Source organism: Elgaria multicarinata, chromosome 4 (genome assembly GCF_023053635.1).
Source record: "Elgaria multicarinata webbii isolate HBS135686 ecotype San Diego chromosome 4, rElgMul1.1.pri, whole genome shotgun sequence".
NCBI lineage: Eukaryota > Metazoa > Chordata > Lepidosauria > Squamata > Anguidae > Elgaria > Elgaria multicarinata.
The window spans coordinates 19720504-19741096 of record NC_086174.1 but is presented as its reverse complement, the minus strand read 5'-3'; the positions used below and the strand labels follow the sequence as shown (position 1 = coordinate 19741096).

Below are 20593 nucleotides of genomic sequence, written 5' to 3'. Positions count from 1 at the left end.
ATAGAAATGCTTTTGAAATACTTTCTAGACTGTTGAGCAGCAATAACTGCTTTTCTGAGGTCTTCAGAGATGTCTTTTGATAGTGGAATTACATATTTCCACACCTGTATGGTGAAACCAAACTCACAAAGTTTAAAAAATGGGGAAGGGGAGTAGAATGGTGGTTCACCCTTTACTTTCTAGAATGTGGAAGGAAGCCCTCTAAGTAGCCTTCCCTAAACTACTTCCCTTCAGATTTCTGGACTAGAACTCTCACCATCGCTGACCTTTTGGCCATACTAGCTGGGACTGATGGGAGTTGCAGTCAACAACATTATTTATTTATTTACAAGATTTATATACTGCTCCCCATTCAAGAATGTTGGGGTGGTGGACAAATCGAATAAAAGAATAAAAACAGAACAAAAGCACATTAAAAAGTACTTTTAAAAACAAAGTGCAAATAAAACCATGGCTGGTCATTAAGGGAAGGCTTCCTAGAACAATGTTTTCAGGAGGCATTGGAAGGAATACAAAGTTGGTGCCTGCCTGACCTCCAGAGGCAGGGAATTCCATAGGATGGGAGTCACCACACTGAAGGTGTGTGACCTCAGTGACTGGGCAGGTTGATAGGGGATAAGGCGCTCTCTCAGGTATCCTGGTCCCAAGTTGTTTAGGTCTTTATACACTAGTACAAGAACCTTAAACCTGGCCTGGTAGCAAATAGCAGCTGGTGCAGTTCCCCCAGCAAGGGAGTTACATGCTGGAAAGGGGCAGCTCCCGACAACAGCTGAGCTGCTGCATTCTGCACTAGGCTTCAGCTTCTGGAGCACCTTTAAGGGCAGCCTCACATAGAGCACATTGCAGTAATCCAATCCTGAGGTCACCAATGTCTGTACCACCATGGCCAAGCTATCCCTGTCCAGGAGAGGCCATAGCTGAAGAACCAGGCAAAGCTGGTAAAAGGTACTCTGAGCTGCCGTGGTCACTTAAGCCTCCAGTGACAGAGATGGACCCAAGAGTACCCCCAAACTAGGAACCTGATCTTTCAGAGGGAGTCCAACCCCATCCAGTACAGGCAATGAGCCTATCCCCTGGGCTAGGGAACCACTCACCCACAGGGCTTCCATCTTGCCAGGATTCAGTTTCAGTTTATTGCCCCTTATCCAGCCCATTACATCTAGAGGAGAGGCCCAGGTTGTGGGGAGGCTGATAGACAAAGAAGCTGTGCTAGGCCGGCAAATAACATATACCCAGAAGGGGGAAAGTCCCATTGAACTCCGAAGACCGTACTGCCTGGGAATTATGGAAGTTGCCGTTCAGCACATCTGGAGGGCACTAGATTTGGGGAAGAAGGCTGCAGTAAACGTGAAGGGCGAATCGCAAAAGCCTGCTTCGCTATCGAGCAACAAACTGGGCAGCGACCTTTATTTCTGCAGCCGTTCGGGTTAGTTTGTGTGTTGGGCTTTCCCAGCCGTGCAGCAAGCGCAGGCACCCGATGGCGCCTCCGAGAGGCTGACTCCTCCAAACCAGCAGAGGATGCCCGCGGCGGCAGCTGATGATGGAAAGACACGCTGGAGAGGAGCCTCCGAGGAGACGGGCAGAAATGTCTGCGCGGCTGCTGGTTTAGCGTGGACCTCGTCAGGGGAGGGGCAACCTCTGCCTCTGGAGAGGAGAAGCCGCCGCCGCCGCCGCCGCAGGAGCAGAGCGCGCTGGTATTGGGCGAGGGCGGGACACAAAGGGAGAGAGAAGCCCTTTCCCCTCGGCGCTGCCCGCCGCCCAGTGGGGATGCCGTAGTAGAGAGAACCACCACCAGCAGCAGGAGGACAGAGGTAGGTGTTGCTAAGGCTGGCTTTAGAGGTCTCCTGGGCGCCCCAAAGAGCTCCTTTTGGATACTTTCCAAGCCTTCCTTACCTCAGGGACAGAAAACTTGAGTGTTTGGGGATGTTTGGAGGGGGAGGGACACAAGCGCTCTGCCACTGGGTGGCAAATGGTCACTTGGAAGAACATGTGTTTACTTTTTGGTGTAAGAAACTTCACTCTTATTTATCTGCAGCTCCACCCCCACCCCCCAAAAAACCCTCTCATGGTACAGTTGCAACCCCTTTATCAGCAGTTCCTCTGTCGCTTCTTTTTCTTATTATTTTTTTTTAAATCCAGACTTTCCTAATCTGCCAGGGAGACGGTTGCACTTCTACTTTTTCTTTTGTTTGGGTCGCTACAGTCTTAACACCACCTCACATTTCTTCCAGTTCTCCAGTGTGGCTGTGCTCTCTCCTTTGAACCTGTCTTCTTTTAATGTCTTTGGTACGGGCTACCTGTTACTTACCCTCAGCCAGTTAACGTTTTGACGCTGGTGCTTTAAAAAGTTGCCTGGGTCCTAAAAGCAACCAGACCAAAGCATTTGTTCTATGGAACTTTATTTTTAAATCCTGTAGTTGCACTTGCTGTTCCTACACGGCGCGGTGTTTGCCGTTTAGGGAATAATTGGGCAGTTTGTCTTGTTTATACAGTATGAAAGCCTATTTTATGATCTTTTGTGTGTGGGGAAGTATAGTTGCTATTGCCGCCTACCTCTCATAACAAATATAAGGCAAAACTATCTTACAATCCCCCTTCTCAATAACTACCAAATCACATCTAATCAGATGCGACCCATAAACTTTATGCTGGAGTACTTGAAATTTATACCAGGTTAGTTTTAAACAAATATGTACCAACCAACAGCTCTAATTTTGGGAGTATCGTCCCTCCCCCCAGTTCTGCATTTTCCAAAGAGGTAAAGATTATTCTAGGAAAGACCTGGGGAATATTGTTAGCTATCTATATTTATTTTATGTATTTATTTAAAATATTTCTTGGCCACCTTTCAGGGCAGGAGGTATAGGGGCTTACAATAATATAACACATAATCAAAACCAATATGGTCTTAAAAAGCAATAAAAACAGCAATAACTGTCAATATATCAGGGGAAAGCCAAAGTAAAATAGTATGTTTTCAGGGCCTTCTTAAAAGCCTGCAATGATGGGGCCTGGTACACACTCAGTGGCAACTTATTCCAGAGGTGTGGGGCCACTGCAGTAAAGGCCCTCTCTCGTTTGGTCACCCACCTAACTGCTCTGAGGTGGAAAAATGAGAAGGGCTTCTCTTGCTGATTTTAAAGTGTGGGCAAGCTGATGTAGGTGAAGGTGATCCTTCAGGTAATTTGTTCCCAAGCCATTTAATGCTTTAAAGGTCAAAACCAACACTTTAAATTCAGCTTGGAAAACACTGGCTGCCAGTGCTGCTGGCACAATATAGGTGTTATATGATTAAATCGAATCACCCCCACCAACACTCAGGTAGGCACATTCTACCCCAGCTGAAATTTCTAAAACGTCTTCAAAGGCAGCCCTATGTACAACGTTTTATAGTAGTCCAGCCAGGACATCAAATTTTATTCAATTATAATTATTGTTAGGTCACCTTTAAGGGTAGAATCTTCTCAATGTAGTGTACCAGATTTTTAAAAATACAGGTATACAAATAAGCAATAACTATACAGTAAAGTACTATAAAACACTATAAAAACAGATCTTTGAGCTACTCTCTTTGACATAGGCTATAAAGGGTGTTCATTATTATTATTATTATTATTTATTGCATTTTTATACCGCCCAACAGCCGAAGCTCCCTGGGCAGTTCACAAAAACTAAAACTATTCAAAGTATAAAACAAACAGTATAAAAACATGATATAAAATACACATTAAAAACTGATTAAAAACATACCATACCTGATTAGTACTACTCCGTAAGTAGGGTGCATCAACCTACTTGTGACAGGACAAGTCATCAGCATGTAATTCTTACTATGGGTTGTATCCAATGTTAGTCCTACTTAGAGTAGAACCATTGAAATTAATGGGACTTAAGTTAGACTAACATTGGGTACAGCCCTTTGGGGTTGTAAAGATAAAGTGGGCCCCCAACATAAAAACCAAATAAAAGTGTGCCTCCAGAATCATCAAGGATTTTCCAAAATTCATTGCACTGAGTCTCCACTACTCAAGAAAAACAAATGGTTTCCATCTCACCAAGCGTAACTAAGACAAAGATCAGCAGAGCTCACCCTTGTTTCAGACATGAAGCCAAGTCTTTTAGTGTTTTTCTACAAAAACAAATGGTCTGATGTCAGGATTTAAAGTTCCCGAAGGAGGAGACAACTTGGCTAGAAAAATATCTGTTGGCTGAATTCTCTACTTTCTAAATTCTAGGAGAATGTTTAAAACATCTTGGACGAAGGCAAGAAAAAGTCTTGTGCCAAGTTAAAAGCTAGCAGATTTGTTATGGTGTGCACTTTTGTGGATTAGAGTTCGCATCGCTGGATGCTTAAAGGGTTATCGTCAGTTTGCAGATATATTTGATGTCTCCTAGGGTCAAGTGAGAATCCCTGTTTTGTGTCCCACCAGCAGCTGAGGCACAGCTGGTGGGAACAGAGGATGGCCTTCTCTGTGGCATCACCCAGGTTGTGGAATGTTGTGGGGAATTGGTGGACCTCCAGATATTGTTAGACTACAACTCTCAGTATGCCTGACCATTGGCAATGCTGACTAGAAGTTGGAGTCCAACAACATCTAGAGCAGTGGTTCTCAACCTTCCTAATGCCACAACCCTTTAATACAGGTCCTCATGTTGTGGTGACCCCCAACCATAAAATTATTTTCGTTCTTCTCTACACAAACCATTGTCATGGGATGGTTTGTTAATGAAAATAATACATAACAATAGCTTTAATAATACAAAAGATGATACATGACATAGTTCAGTCAATACAGTTTCCTAAGACCATCGGAAATATGTGTTTTCCAATGGTCTTAGGCGACCCCTGTGAAAGGGTCATTCGACCCCCAAAGGGGTCCCGACCCACAGGTTGAGAACCGCTGATCTAGAGGGTCACAAGTTCCTCGTATAGAGAGAATAAATGATAAGCAGCGAGATGCAAGAGGTACAGTCTGAGATTTTATTCATAGCTGAAACGTATATAAGAAATGTACAGAGTCTATTTGCAAAAGCCGTAATTGGCAATAAAACCAACTTCCTACCTTTGCTATGCGAATTTAACACCTGTAGCGGAACTAAAATCCCTGGTCTTGAAGAACAATGAGGCATGTGTGATGATGGGTTCACAGTGCTGCAAGCATGAGACTTAAGGATTGCTGCCCCAAAATGAATGCTCTTTTAAAAAAAAATATCTGCAGAATCCAGGAAAAGTGGTTTGAAGATAGAAGTAAATCATTAGTGTAACAAGTTAGTTACATGGCCATCAATCCACTCACCCCTTCTCTTTATCACTTCAGAAGATGAGTAGAAGGCTAAAAATTAAGAGCACTGAATAACTTTCAGAAGCAAGCATTCAAAACTCCATGTGTACTGGGTTTTAAATATATTCAAATTAAACCTGCATGGTTGCTAACTTCATTAAACTATGGGCTGGATCCAGACTTGGTCATGCCTGGAGTAGATCCATTGAATTCAATGAGACTTCATGAGTAACTTAAGTCTGGTGGATTTCAGTGGGTCTACTCAAAGCTTGACTAAGTCTGTCCAACCATTTTTCTTGAGGACAGATTAGGGCCAAGATACTCTGCTGTTAATTTTGCAGGGGCACACTGGACTAAAATATGAAGTGTTTAGAAATGCAAGATTTTCTACAGAATCATGAAACTGCTGAACTTAAATTGCTTTCAGAGTTGCGTAGATTAAACAGGTACACTGCACAGAGTAGACGAAGTTAGCGTATTTTTAGCTCATAAGAGTACAGGATCTGTGTTTCAGGTATATCATATCATCATCATCATCATCATCAAGTGTATTAAACATTTTATTCACTTTCTTCAACCAAAAAAGGGTCCCAGAGTGGCTTTCAAAAATCAGTAATTAGACAGTCAGTAATTAGACAATTAGTAATTAGACTTACAATCTAAAAGATACAAGGAAAAGAATACAGAGGGGAGGAGGAAAAAACATGATGGTGGGGGTTGATTCAGTTGCCATTAAGGATGGGAAAATACTATTTGAGATTCAGTTGGATTCAGGCTTGTGCTGCATCTGTTCTCCTTCTGGGCTGGCATGTCTCTTGTTGGTCTATTCCACCTTTCTTTTCTTCTGCTGTTTCTCTCCTCCTTTTGCTTTCTGTTCATGAGTTCAAGATTAATCTGCGTCTTCTTCCATCTCCTCAAGGCAAGATGGAGCCCTTCTGGTGGCACTTCGGGGAGGGAGGGGTCAGGATGGGTGTTGGATGGTAGCAGCTCATGTGTAATAAATATGCTTCTGAGGGGAGGAGGGGAGATTCAGGTCTTACATCAAAGTTCAGTTGCCTGCCCTTGAACATATTCAAAATTAAATTTAAAAAAGCAGTACATTTGTTGTGGTTCCTTTTTTTAAATACCTCAATTTAGAAATTAAATGTTGAACTTCAAATGCAAGTGTGCTTTGGAAATGCTTAGCTCAACACACATCTACCAAAATTCCAGTGTAGCTACATAATTGAGAGAACTTTTGAAGGCAAAAGATAACAAACTGAGAAACCGGCTGGAATATCTCACATTCCTAGACACTAGCATCAAATTTCAATATACCTGGGCAACCAGATATCTGTCAGTATTTTGGTCCTGTTTGAGAAAAAGAGACAGGAATTTGCTTTAGTGTCTAGTGAGAACATAGAAATAATCATTATTAATGGATTAATCATGAATGTAGGCCCCTTCCAACTCTGCTATTCTATGAGTGCCAACACACTCTCCTTAACAAATAGCTTAATATTTAGATTTTAGACTTTTGAGAGAGCAGATTATTTCTTAATACTCAACTAATACAAATTTTGCTTGTCACTTTTAATATGTCGACAAGGCACACCTACTGGGTTTGGACAACACGATAACTAACGGTGGGTTAAATAGTCAATGGCTGGTTATCGTGTTACCTGTTGGAACTTTTTCATACCACGGTTGGTTATTCGGCCAAAACAACCAATGCAAATAACCAACGCTGTGCAGAGTTGATTATTTGAACAACCATTGGTTATTGTGTTGTGTCTCAGGCACCGTTGACTATTTCACTGCACACAGTTGGTTATTTTTGGCGACTACAGAGGCCCCTGGCAAGAGTAACCAAAGCGGCAGTTCCTGCTCTAGGCCAGCTGACAGAGCTCGCAATGGCTGATGGGATACCAGCGAGAGGACTGAGGGGAGAGAAGAGGGCAGGGGATGTGGCAGTCAAACTCACCGTTGAGTAATATGCCTCATCTACACCAAGCAGGATATTGCACTATGAAAGTGGTACATAAAAGGCAGGAGCCACACCAAGCAGGATATCGTGGTATGAAAGTGGTATATGGTATGTGTCAATGGTCCCATACAGCTATAAAGCAGTAGTGTGGCTCCTGCCTTTTACATACCGCTTTCATACCACTTTCATAGTGCAATATCCTGCTTGGTGTAGATGAGGCCAGAGTCAACTCGACACTGGCCGTAATCCACACCATGGTTGATTATAACCATGTCGTGTGGGGAGTACCCCCTTGATAATCAACTGTGAAGTTGACTATTAACCCACCATTGACTATTGTGTTGTCCAAAAACAGCCAATAGCATGTACGTCCCTTGCATTGTCTAAATTTACACAAAAAATCCTGAAAACTGTTGATGCACTAATTGCTTTTATCAACCCGAAGAACAGTGTCATGATATGCTGACAACCACTCATGTATTTGAACTGAGTTCAGCTGTTTTCCACCAAGATACTGGAGAACCTTCGGTTTTGCTGGAACTATGTATTAGCTCCATTTCACTTTGAGACATATGTACTTCAATGATGTGTATGTATTCTTGCATACTTGCAAAGGATAATTCTATGAAAAACATTGCAACTCCGAAACTGTCAAGCTTGCCATATATTTTACTTGTACTTAGTAATATTTTACTTGTATTTGCAATTGGCATGTGTTCATTTTTACAAATTAACATTTGAAATGAAAAAATGTTCCACAGAAAAAGAAAGCCCTGGAAAATCTTCTGCCTTGCATCACTGTTTTCTTTATAATCAATTTGCCAAAATGTGTATTTAATGTGACAAGAGTAAGATGACTTAGACAAGCTTTCCCTAACCTGGTGCCCACTGGATGTGTTGATTACAACTCCCATCGTTCCCAGCCAGCATGGGGAAGGCTGTCTTATACTTTTTCTGCTCTGTTGCTTTACTGCAATGATGGGATGACGAGGTAGTATGCACAGTTGAGTTCAAATGAAACGATTTAAAATTCCTGGACTCTGAGTTTTTATTGCATCAGAGGACACAATGGTTTTATAAGTTGGAACGTTTGGCAGGGGCACAACTCAAAACTATACAAATGTCTGTCAGCAGAAAGACCGTGCTACCTTGCAATTGTTTTTGATCAAACTTGGTGATCGTATGTCTGATTCTGCTAGTGAAGGGATTGTCAAATCGATTGTCCCGGGGTCATGCTCATAAAAACAATGCTTCAAAGTGTCTTGAAAGTAATAAATGGAGGATTGCCCCTATGAAACAAATACATGAGAAGTCAACGTTTCGGTCTTCTATGCTGCATAGAGTAGTTTGGTTATTAGAAAACTTGTAAGCAATTTTTGTTTAAGTTCATGCTACCTGAGTGGTACTCTTTCTTCACTGGAGTTGTGGTGGTGATTTTTCTTTTACATACAGCTGAATGCTTGCTAAAATAACTTCTAAAGAAAGAAAATCCAAGTTCTGAACCCACTTATGCATATGATCTTATCATGTATGTATATATTTCTAAGAATCTAAGTCAAGCTTTGGCGACAGTATTAGAGGTTTAACTTGGCAGTGCTAACATTGTGTTGCTCTGTGACGGCATTTATGGTTTGGGAAGTAATTTGTTGTGACTGACTGGACTGGTCTCGTCCAGGATGACTAAGGCATTGAGAATTGCCCTGCTCAGGTCGTTGCCAACGTTTCTTCAGAGGGATTAATAATATGTTAGTTTTAACCTCCATAGGAAAAGGAGTGGTAGAATTGGTAACAAAATCCTCTTCTCTGCCACGTTGGCTATGGTGGTGGTCAAATTTAGAAGCCCCCAAACAATATACAATTGCTGAGTTCTAGTAAACCCTGGGTATATTGTGTGTATCAATGCACTATGTAACTGCTATCAGAGCCAGCATTCTGGATTCACATGATTGGCTGTTTCGTTTGTTTAGGGAATTTATATACCACCTCTCATTTTACATAAAAATGTCAGTAAAAACATAAACTAGACTAGCATAAAAACAAAAGAAACAAAACAGGCTGCGATCTAGACTTTCTTAAAGGCCTAGGAAAGCTTTCCCCAAAAGGATATCCCCTGATGTGTTAGACTACAATTCCTATCAAGCCAGTCAGCTTACTGGGATAATGGGAGCTGTAGTCCAAGACATCTGGAGGCGTTATTTTTGAATTGTTTTAAAATCAGTGTGTAAGCTCCCTTGATGACTCTATGATGAACAGGCAAGGTAGAAATATTAAAAATAAATGTTAGGTGAGAGAACAAATAAATAGCAGTCAACATGGAAAGGCAAGATGCAAAGCATATGTTTAAGAAGGTAGAAGACATGAGAGTGGAAGCTATATCTTAAGAGGATAACTAGAACAGGATTGGGAGAAGTCTAATGGATTGTGGAGTAACCAAAGAGTTTACAAGAGACCGGAAAGACTGGTGGCAGCAGATAACAGGAAAGATTGATCCGGGCAACTGGGGATAGAGCCTAAGAAGAGAAGATCACCTTAGTATCTACTAAAGAGCTTTCTGTTCTGAAATCTAGTCTGACTGACTTCCTTCAACCCCAGTTCAACTTGTACCAATTTTCAGTTGTTTTTGTAAAGATATGACTACTAGTATGGGATTTCTTGCACACTCACTTTGTATGTTATTTCCTTATTAGTTTACTGCATGATGAGGACGTTAAGATAAAAATCTATATGCTGCTACTGGTTTCCTAGTTAATGTTTCATTTTTTTATCTTGTTAGTTGTTCATAATACTGAATCCTCCATTATTTCCTCTTTGCCTCCAGCCCATTTAGCCTCTAGTAACAGTGGGTACTCCGAAGAGCAGGTGGCTGCATGCTTGACTGATGCAGGACACTAGAGCAGTAGCTGTCACAGAAGCTTGCATATTATAAATAGTCCTGCTGTGCTAAATGAAGCTTCATTAAAACTCTTCTATAGCTAGCATGAGGCATTCCCAAGACATTCCTCTCGTGCACTAATGTCGGGAGCAAACATCAGACGACACTTCATGGTCCAGATAATACTCCATTGGAGTTTCTAAATGAAATTTAGAGAGCAATCCTATGGCCCCTAGACAGAGTCTGAGCAGGCAATAGGATACTTTGGATTCCTAAATCCAAGGCTGGAGACAGTGCTTCTGTGGGTGGGGAGGGGAAGAGACTGCAGTGGCCAGCTTACAAAGAATCTTCTGGCCGCCCCAGCCTCCTTGCCTCCTTCTCTACAGAGCCCTTGCTAGATGGGCAAAATCACCCATCTAGCGAAAATGTAGGGCAAGAGAACCACTGAGGTGACAATTGCCTCCACACTCCTCCCATCCTGCATAGGATACCTGCAGCCTCCGAGTTTGGAAGCTGATGGGAATCTGGATAAGATTGAGCCCTTATCTAAAATTATTTCTAGGTGGCCAATAATAATAATAATAATAATAATAATAATAATAATTTTATTTGTTTATTACCCACCTCTCCCTCTGGATTGAGGCGGGGAACAACATCAAATACCAAATACTATAAAATACATAGAACTGTTCATCCCTGGAATTGGTTTTCAGTTCCAGAACTGAGCTTGCAAATCAGTGGAGAGGAACCTATTTGTTGTGGCAGTAGTTAAACAGGAGTCAGAAACCCTTGCAGATCTAATGCAATTCATGTAGAGATCTACCAGTAGACCCCAATCAACTGTCTGTCCACCCCTGCTATATGACATAGAGGGCCCGTTTGCATGATCGCTGCAGCCCACCATGGCTTTTTAAAGCCATGGTGGTCTGTGGTGTGTGCCGGTGGCTGTTTGAGATATTCATCCCCTGGTAAGGGATTGGTTTGGTTTGGTGTGTTGCCCAAACCTGGGTGGAAGGGGTTGTTTGAGGGTTAAAGAACCCCCAAATACTCCTACAACAGACCATGGGTTATTTAAGGGTTGTTTAACACAAACAATCCCACCATGACTTAAAAATGGTTTAAATAATCCACAGTGGGCCACAGTGATTGTGCAAACCCAGTCACAATGATTGTCCTAGGATGTAATAGGGGGTGGGGGAAGTAACAGCTAAAATCATTTAAAGAAAAGAGTTATGCTACGTTTCATAAAACATCTCAAGGTGGTGTTCAAAGAAGAAGAGCATATAAACAATCTAAAACATAACATTAAAATAGTGCATCCGCATAACAGATTACAATCATGATCCAGGGCAAGTTAAAATCAAATGCATGGAAAAACTTGTTCACAGCTTAGAACTTGTTTCAGTTCTTCCTTCATGTCTTCTGCTGCGTTTGCTTTTTCTTAACTCTTCAGAAAAAGATAACCCCCCCCCCCAAAAAAAAACAGCAGGGAAGAGGGGTGGGCTTGGCGTCTTCAGTCAGATGAGAGAAATATGTGATGTTGTCTGGTTTGGCCCTAAAAGACCGTAAGGATTGTCTGATAAGCATCTCTGTCGGAAATGCTTATGCAGCACAATTTGGCTTGGCTTAAAGGCAGAAATAATTCCTCTTTGAGCATTAGGGCCAGCTGCTGCGTAGCCAGGAATACTTTCGGGACAGAAATTCTGCCTCTACCATATGAAAATCTGCCTTGGATATGCTTCAAGAAGTTTGGTGGCTGCAGACGGATATTGTTAGTTTTCCATTTTCTCACTAGCTTTTTCCCTGTTACCCTGCTGAATAGAAATGACTATACTACGCTTGACTTATAAGGAAAAAAGGGAGCTTCTTTGTTTGAAAGAATACTGAGCACAAATAAGGTCTATATTTCCAGACTCTTTTTTTTTAGGATTGTTCTTTATCTACAAGCTATCAACATTCCATTCTTATGTAATAATTTGTACTCTGCTGTGAAAATGGAATTCACGAGGCAGTTGCACCAAGCACCTAAAACAACACAAATTCTGAAGATCAGCAAACGGACTTGGCGTGGGAGTAACTTGGAGCAGCGGGTGAGAGGCCAGGTCTCTTTGGAAGACAAATAGTATTGGATTGTATCCAATGCTAGGCCTACTTAGAGTAGACCCATTGAAATAATGGGACTTAAGTTAGACTAACATTAGACACGACCCAGTATGTGGTAGGAGTTGAGGTTTGTTTTTATAAATGATTATGTCCTTGTTCTCTTATATTAATTTCAGCTCATGATACTGTTCTTCCTCTCCACCCGTTCTGTTACTTTGATGTATTGCATCAACAAGCTCTGACTGATGACCCTTAACATGTTACAGTTGTGTCTCATCCAGAATATGTTCTGGTGCTTGGTTTGCATGTTACAACATGTATTTTCTTTTGGTTGTTAGGTTAAATATCCTGCAAAACCCTGGGTTGACAGTTTCTCAACTTTTTTTTTTAACTGGCAAATAGGCATTCTTTCTTTGTACTTTCCACACCTTTGGTTTTATTAAGTATTTGTTCCTCAGTAATGATAACATAATACCCTTGGTGCCACGTAACTGGGGGAACCCCTCTTTACACACACCCCAACAGTGAAGAGATCTTGGGAAAGGGGTTTGAGTTCTAACAGCCAGTCTGGTGCCCCCATCTAATATCCCCTATTATAATGTAAAAAGTCTGATAAAAGAGATTCCTGGGACTCTCTTTACCAGTGTTTCCTTCCCTTCTTCTCCCAGCACCCTCACAACACAACTTTTCCAACAAGAAGTGGATTATTTTAAGGGTAGGGGGAAGAATGGGAAATGATGAAAGACCAAGGGATATCTCTATTGATATTTTGCACTGTATTTATTGTAATACAACCTTGTCTGTTTTAAACAAATCATTTTCATGTATCCATTTCCATAGGGGTAACCAGTTTCATAGGGCCCATTCAGAAAACACCTTAAACCATGTCTTTAACCATGGTGGTTAAGCCAGAAAGCCAGACCATGTTCAGAAGACACCTTAAACCATGGCTGTGAATAAGGTTTTTTGCTTTATTCACCTTGGTTAAAGCTGTGGTTTAAGGTATCTTCTGAACACAGCCTGGCGTTCTAGCTTAACCACCGTGGATGATCAAGAAGAGATCCTATTTGAAAGGTTGTCACACAGAAGAGGACCAGGATCTCTTCTTGATCCTTCCAGAATGCAGGACACAGAATAATGGGCTCAATTTACAGGAAGCCAGATTCTGGCTGGACATCAGGAAAAACTTCCTGACTGTTAGAGCAGTATGTCAATGGAACCTATAACCTAGGGAGATTGTGGGCTCTTCCAAACTAGAGGCATTCAAGAAGCAGCTGGACAGCCACCTGTCAGGTATGCTTTAAGGTGGATTCTTGCATTGTGCAGGCAGTTGGACCTGATGGCCTTATAGGCCCCTTCCAACTCTACTATTCTATGATTCTACATTAAATGTAAGAAGGGGGAAATGCTGATTAAGACCAATAAACACAAATGCTGAGGAAGTCGACTTTTCTTTCCCCTGGCTTACTCCTCTTAGGTTGAGTTCTGTATACTATGGGATGGATGAGGAAGAGAACAAATATGTGTCCCAGCTCAAGGATGTGTATGACAGCTGCGACACCACAGGCACTGGGTATTTAGACAAAGAGGAACTGACAGAACTGTGCCACAAGCTACATCTGGAAAGACAGCTCCCCTTACTCCTGGAAACGCTCTTGGTAAATAATCACTTTGCAAGGGTAAGTAACTTCAAGGCTTTGCACCTGAATATTGCGAAGGCACACTTTTCTGATAACAGTTTAAAATGGCAGTCTCTTCTCCCACTTGCGGTATCTGCTTCCATCCATTCATGAAATTCTTAACTGGCCCGTCTTCACCCTTTCTATCTGGTCCTATGGCTTTTGAGCCCCATCAATGCCTTACAAACATAAGAATGCAGGCATACTTCCCAAAACATATAAAAAGTAAACGTTTTGTCCTTGCTCTCAGTACTTGAAGTGGGGTGGGATGCTATCCCATTGCTTTTCAGGTAGACCTATAACCCATCGCACTGCTTTTCAGATGGACATAATTGAGTCTGGCCTAACTATTCCAGTTTGAGCACTGTCTGTTCCACTCCTCATATGTGTGTCCTGTGTTCGTGATCCTTTGGGAACTCTGGGCCATGATTAGGGGGATCCTAGCCCTACTGGAATCCCCACTCCCATTGCCTTTTGTCCAGACTTAGTCAGTCTTTCAAATCCTACTGTTCTGAGCACAAAAAAGCAGCGCACCAAGGCAAATTTGGGCAGCGATATATCTGTTCTATTTCCTGCTCCAATGCAGTACAACCAGGTACAATGTACTGCCCTAGGTGGCCACATATAGGACCTGTATGCACATCATGACAGCCCACCATGGGTTAATCTAGCCATGGGGGCTGTTGTGTTGTGCCGGGTCATTTGCATGGTATACCTAGTTTGCTGTGGCTTATTGCGTTGTGTGAACCCAGATGGCAGGGGTTGTTTGAGAATAGTTTATTTTAGGGTTATTTGAGAGTTGCCTAACTCTCAAACAACCACTTCCGCCTAGGCTTGAACGACACAGTAAGCCAAGTCCCTGTGGGTGCCATGCAAAGATGGTGCCTGTGGGTGCCCAGTGCGATGCGACAACCCCAATTAAGCTGCAATGGGCTATCGTATCATGATAACAAGGTCATAGACTCATAGTGGTGAGGCTGGAGCTAGTCTTTATTGGCTTGGCTTGGCTGAGTAAGCTATTTGTATTTTTTATAACATTTGTAGTCAGTGGATGCCTTCAGAGGATTGGGGTGAGCATTCCTTCCTCCTCTTCCTTCACATGCAAGGGGAGGAGATTAGAAACCTAATTAGTGGCAAACTGCAGTTTGCTAATGTATCCAGATGCAACAAACTATAGATTGGTCAGCATACAGTCAAACAGTCCTGGCTTCCTGCTGCTTATTCCCGATTCCAGGATGGCTTGCGAGTATGGTTTGTGAGCAAACTATCGCTTGCTCATGCTATATAGCAGCCTTCCCCAGCCTGGGGCTCTTCAGATGTTTTGGACTACAACTCTCATCTGTCCTAGCCAACATGGTCAGGGCCAATGGGAGTTGTAGTCCAAAGCATTTGGAGGTCAGCACGTTGGGGAAGGTTTGCACGTGATGGTGAATGGTTGTGTACCACTAATTTAGTAGAAGCCTCTAATCTCCCCTTGCATGCAGAGAAAAGGGGAAAGGAAGTGTTTGAGACTTGCCATACTCATTCCTGATCTTCCAAACATGGTTTGGGAGACTATCTGAATGCAGCCCACATGTTTTCCTTTCTTCCGTGTGGACACAGTTACATAGCCCATGTCTTTTGGTGATGAAACCAAGCTCTGCTCTTACTTTTGTTTTCTTTGGCTGGCTTTCTAGAATTCAAACTAATTTCCTATATAGGGGAATTCACAGCCATCCTCATAGTTTTTCAGCAGAGAGTTATAAATTACTGTCTCCCCCCCCCCTTTTTCTTTTTCTTTTCTAAATCGAGTCTTGGCTCATGGAACTTGCAAGAAGCTGGAAGCAAGTTCCGTTGTGTTTAACAAATGTTGCACTTTTGAACTGACTGAGCCAACTGTTCCCATTCTTATATATCACCCAGAGAATGCTGTAAGCAAACGTTAGCTTCTGTCGGTCTGATATTCCCTGGTGTTTCTAGAGTGCCAAGAAGTAATCACTTTCTTGCGGTAAAGAATAAACAAAATAAGGAAGTGAATGATGGCAACATCCTTGTTTTTTCTAGCAAAACGAAGGGGAAGCTCTTTTCTCAGAACACTTTGAATAGAAGGAAAACTGACATATTTTGGGTGGTTAAAAATGAAATCTCAGGTGATCGTCAGACCTATGGAATATTACATAAAAAGTATATGTATGCAGGTATTACAGAGACATGCAAGTGTATTTGCTATCCCTGCTGCAGTTCTTCATTATTTCAATTTGATCCTGGTATCCATATAATTACAATTCTCCTTTGAAAAAGAGTAATCAAAAGCCAGACCAAATAAACTCCTTAGCTGATCAACTCTCCAGCCTTTGTTAAACCAGCAGTATCCAAGCTACAGAGCTCTGAGACTGTAGATAAGATTTCTAGTGGTAGAAACAGAAAGAGCTTAGCAACCAGAAACCCCCTTTTACACTCACAATCTGGCACACATGGATATACATGCTATCTTCCCCAAGAACTGATGAATATCCAGTTGGTTCCAATCAGCTGAATGAAATGTAGGCTTTATGAGATCTCTTTAAACAAAAGCAAAATTATCTGAGTCTCATTTTGTATCTTACCTGTGTAGCATACCTGCTACTTCCCTATGGCTTAGGCTTCATGCAGCACCAGCAAAATTTGAATTACCACACATATTCCAGAGTCCCCCTTGCTAAAGGTGGTATGAATTGTACCAACATGAACCTGGAGACCCCATGTGATTCTGTCATTCCTGGGAAGTCAGTAGGGGCTGATGTGTCTCTTCAAGCTGAAGAGCCACAGGAATCTCTATGGTGCAAACTCTGATGTTTAAGAGAAGAACAAACAGGGGCCTAACCTACACCAAGCAGGATATTCCACTTTGAAAGTGGTATGACAACGGTGTATAAAAGGCAGGAGCCACAGTACTGCTTTATAGTGGTATTGAAGTGCACTGACAACTGTTGGGGACCATTGACCCATATCATATACTGCTTTCATACCGCTTTCATAGTGCTACATCCTGCTTGGTGTGGGTCCTGCCTTTTATACACCACTTTCATACCACTTTCATCGTGCAATATCCTGCTTGGTGTAGATCAGGCTGAGGTCTACCTTGGCTCCCACTTGCAAACAAAATGTTCCTATGTGGATAAGTTTTGGGGTGACTGAATGAGAGCAAGATTCCACTTGTCTTATTTCCCACCAGTCTTGTTTCCCACCAGTCCCATGAGATAAGACAGAAGGAAAACAAGAGCTGAGCTTTCTTCCTGCTGTGAAACCAACTTAACAGTGTCCTCCCATCTGTCATTGCTAGGTTAACTTTGAAGAGTTTAAGGAAGGTTTTGTGACTATATTGTCCTCGAGCATCAATCTTGGTCTTTCAGATGATGAGAGCAGCTACTTGGAGCCAGGTGGGTGAAGAGTGAGATGTTAGAAGTAGATCTGTTTTGGATTTCCTGCTTTAAGACTCTGGCTAAGATGTGGATTAGCCACTAAGATAAATACACTATAGAGCATGGTGGATTGGTGGATTACTAAACAGTTAGTATGAATCCCTTCTGTTGTTTCCTGAAAATATACTTTCAGAAATATGCCATGAAGCAGAACTGCAATCAAACTGGTGATCCTGCTATCAAATTTATTTATTTATTTATTTATTTATTTGTTACATTTATATACTGCCACATAGCTGAAGCTCTCTGGGCGGTTTACAAAAGTTAAAAACAGTAAACATTTAAAAAGTATACAAAATTTAAAAACATAAAACAACAGTATAAAAACAACAGTATCCATTTAAAAACAACAGTTCTGGGGGCCGTTAAAAAACAAACTTACTGTTGTTAAATTGTGTTAAATGCCTGGGAGAAGAGAAAAGTCTCGACCTGGCACCTAAAAGATAATAATGTTGGCGCCAGGCGAGCCTCATCGGGGAGATCATTCCACAGTCGGGGGGCCACCACCGAAAAGGCCCTCTCCCTTGTTGCCATCCTCCGAGCTTCCCTCGGAGTAGGCACTCGGAGGAGGACCTTAGATGTTGAGTGCAGTGTACGGGTAGGTTCATGTCGGGAGAGGCGTTCCATCAGGTATTGTGGTCCCAAGCCATCAAACTGGTGATTCTGCTATCACGTAACAATTGGTCTGTGCCTATCTTCTTGTACTTCTTCAAAACTGCTGGTTATTACAAATATAGTTTTTGTTCCTTTGATGGAGGTGCAGTGCTCATGTTCCTATATACAGAAAAGAAATGGTAGCTCCTCCACCCTATAATATCTGGCATATAAGTGCACATACTCCACATAATTTGAACAAGAGGCTTACAGGAGACTTACATGGTGGCATGTGCTGTCAGATAAGTCAAAATATCCACTCCTCTAGAACACACTTCTGTTGCCATTACTTTAATACAACGGGAATAGAAATTGGGCACCTTGCACAAGTCGTGAAGATTTCTTGGCCTGATTTCAGGCAGTTCTCCTCTTCCACACTGCAGCTCACAGCTTTCGAGAGGTCCCCACTGACCTTCTGAAGATGCTTTTCATGGAGAGAGATGGAGAAGGGAAAGTTCTATTGCATGAACAGACTTCTGTTTGTGCAATGTTGGATTTCACACATTGATCCTGAGAACTCTGTTTTCAGGTTCTCTGCCATGGATTTGCTGGGTAGCCTTGGGCAAGTCACTGTTTCCTCAAATGGGAGAAAAATTAGGTCAACCTCCCCCCAAATTCTTATTACATTTTGATTTGATACCAATATTAATTGTAACAATGTAAGTTACCCACAATAACATCTTAGATGTTATGTTAATTGTTTGTTAGCTGCTTATTTGTAAAGCTTTATTGGGACTGGGAAGGAAAAAGGTGGGCGGTGGAAATGACCTGCTAGTGTCTGCACCAAATCTGCTACTGTTTCGTCTTTTAGTTGTTCCAGATGAAGTCAAGCCCAAGTACATCAGTGGGGCCAAGTGGTATGGCCGCCGGACAAGACCAGAACTCCAGGGAACTAAGTTGGAAACTCCCAAGTACTTACAGGAGCAGCAAGCGAAAGTAAACGTGAAAAGTCAGTTGAGACGATCAGCATCTTTGGAGAGTGTGGAGGTAAGTCAGAAGACTTGTATTTATTTATTTATTGCATAAGCTCCTATTTGAAATATGCTAATTTTTTATTATTATTACACTTATATACCGCCCCATAGCCAAAGCTCTCTGAGCAGTTTATAACAGTGAGCATTAAAAAGTATTTAAAAAATTTAAACTATCAAAAACATAAAAACAACAGTATCCATTTTAAACAACAGTTCTGAGGTCTGTTAAAAAAAAAACTTAGTGTTGTTAAATACTGTTAAATGCCTGGGAGAAGAGAAAAGTCTTGACCTGGTGCCGAAAAGATAACAGTGTTGGCCCCAGGTGAGCCTCATCGGGGAGATAATTCCAGGATTGGGGGGCCACCACTAAAAAGGCCCTCTCCTTTGTTGCTGTCCTCCAAGCTTCCCTCGGAGTAGGCACTCGGAGGAGAACCTTAGATGTTGAGCGCAGTGTATGGGTAGACTCATGTCGGGAGAGGCGTTCCATCAGGTATTGTGATCCCAAGCCATGTAGGGCTTTATAGGTTAAAACCAGCACCTTGATTTTAGTTTTTATTTGGTCTCTTGAGGTCTGTTGGGTGTTACTTTTGTGGGGGTTTGCTTGATTAAGAGACGCAGCTTATTAAATCTCAGAGGTTTCTTTAATAGTTCTGATCTCTTTTGGATGAGCATGAAGTTCACAAAGTCTGGCCTGCCTTTAGTAACAAAGATGCAGATTTTCATATTTGACTTTGATGGCATCTAGTTTGACCACCTTTACATAAAATAATTATGATAGAGGCATGTATGAAATAAAGTAGAATTTGGGTTCGATTCTGAGATCTCTTCCACAAATGGAAGAGCTCCTACTGTCCACGGAAGGGACTCTGATCCAGCGGAGGTTCCCACTGGAGGAAGAGTATGAAGAGGAAACCTTGAGCACTTTCCCTCCCCTCTGCAGCTCTCTGCGCCACCGCACGTACCGTTCCAGAGGGTCCCCCAAACGTCTGGAACTGATTTTTGGGGAGTATGGGGCTGCAGGAGGAGGGGCAATTGGCAAAAAAAAGAGCCTTGTCTCACCTTTTGTTGGTGGAACTGCACTGTGAGGATGCTTCTGCCAATGGAGTATTAGTTGGGAACCAAGCCATTGACTGAGTTCGCATGACACACCGCAACTCATTGTGGCTTATTTAAGCTATGACAAGCTGTGGTGCCCATGGACTCCATCCTGAACATTCAACCCCTGACCAGGGGTTGTCAGCTCATGTGAACCATAGCTTGTTGTTTAACCCTGGGTTCGCACAACATGGCAACCGATGGTCGAGGGTTGAATATTTAGGATGGCATTTGTAGGCGCTGTGGCTTGTCGTGGCTTAAATAAGCCATGATGAGCCTCATAAGCCACAATGAGCTGGCAAGTACTAGTGGGAAGCATTGTGATCTTGAAATACCTGACAGTTTCTCAAAATGGCATTAACCTTCACACTTACTTTGCTTCTCGCCCTCTTATTTTTCTTAAAGCTGGCTCCATAACTTGCATAAAATATTTAATGTTCTACTTTTCAGAGCTTAAAATCAGATGAAGAGGCTGAAAGTGCAAAAGAACAGCAGCATGAGATGTTTGAGGGTCAAGGTGGGACAAAT

General features: G+C 42.1%; 1 protein-coding gene across 2 annotated transcripts in view; it reads left to right on the top strand.

The window, feature by feature from the left end:
- Positions 1-13695: 13695 nt before the first annotated feature.
- NINL (ninein like) overlaps positions 13696-20593 on the top strand; it is a 42405-nt gene continuing 35507 nt past the window's right edge. Inside the window, exons 1-4 of one of the 2 annotated variants that reach the window (XM_063123871.1) lie at positions 13696-13902; positions 17204-17300; positions 18808-18983; positions 20516-20582. In XM_063123871.1, the coding sequence (XP_062979941.1) occupies positions 13723-13902; positions 17204-17300; positions 18808-18983; positions 20516-20582 (520 nt within the window). In that variant the 5' untranslated portion in view covers positions 13696-13722. The remainder of the gene's footprint in view (positions 13903-17203; positions 17301-18807; positions 18984-20515; positions 20583-20593) is intronic. The other variant, XM_063123870.1, reaches the window with a different exon arrangement.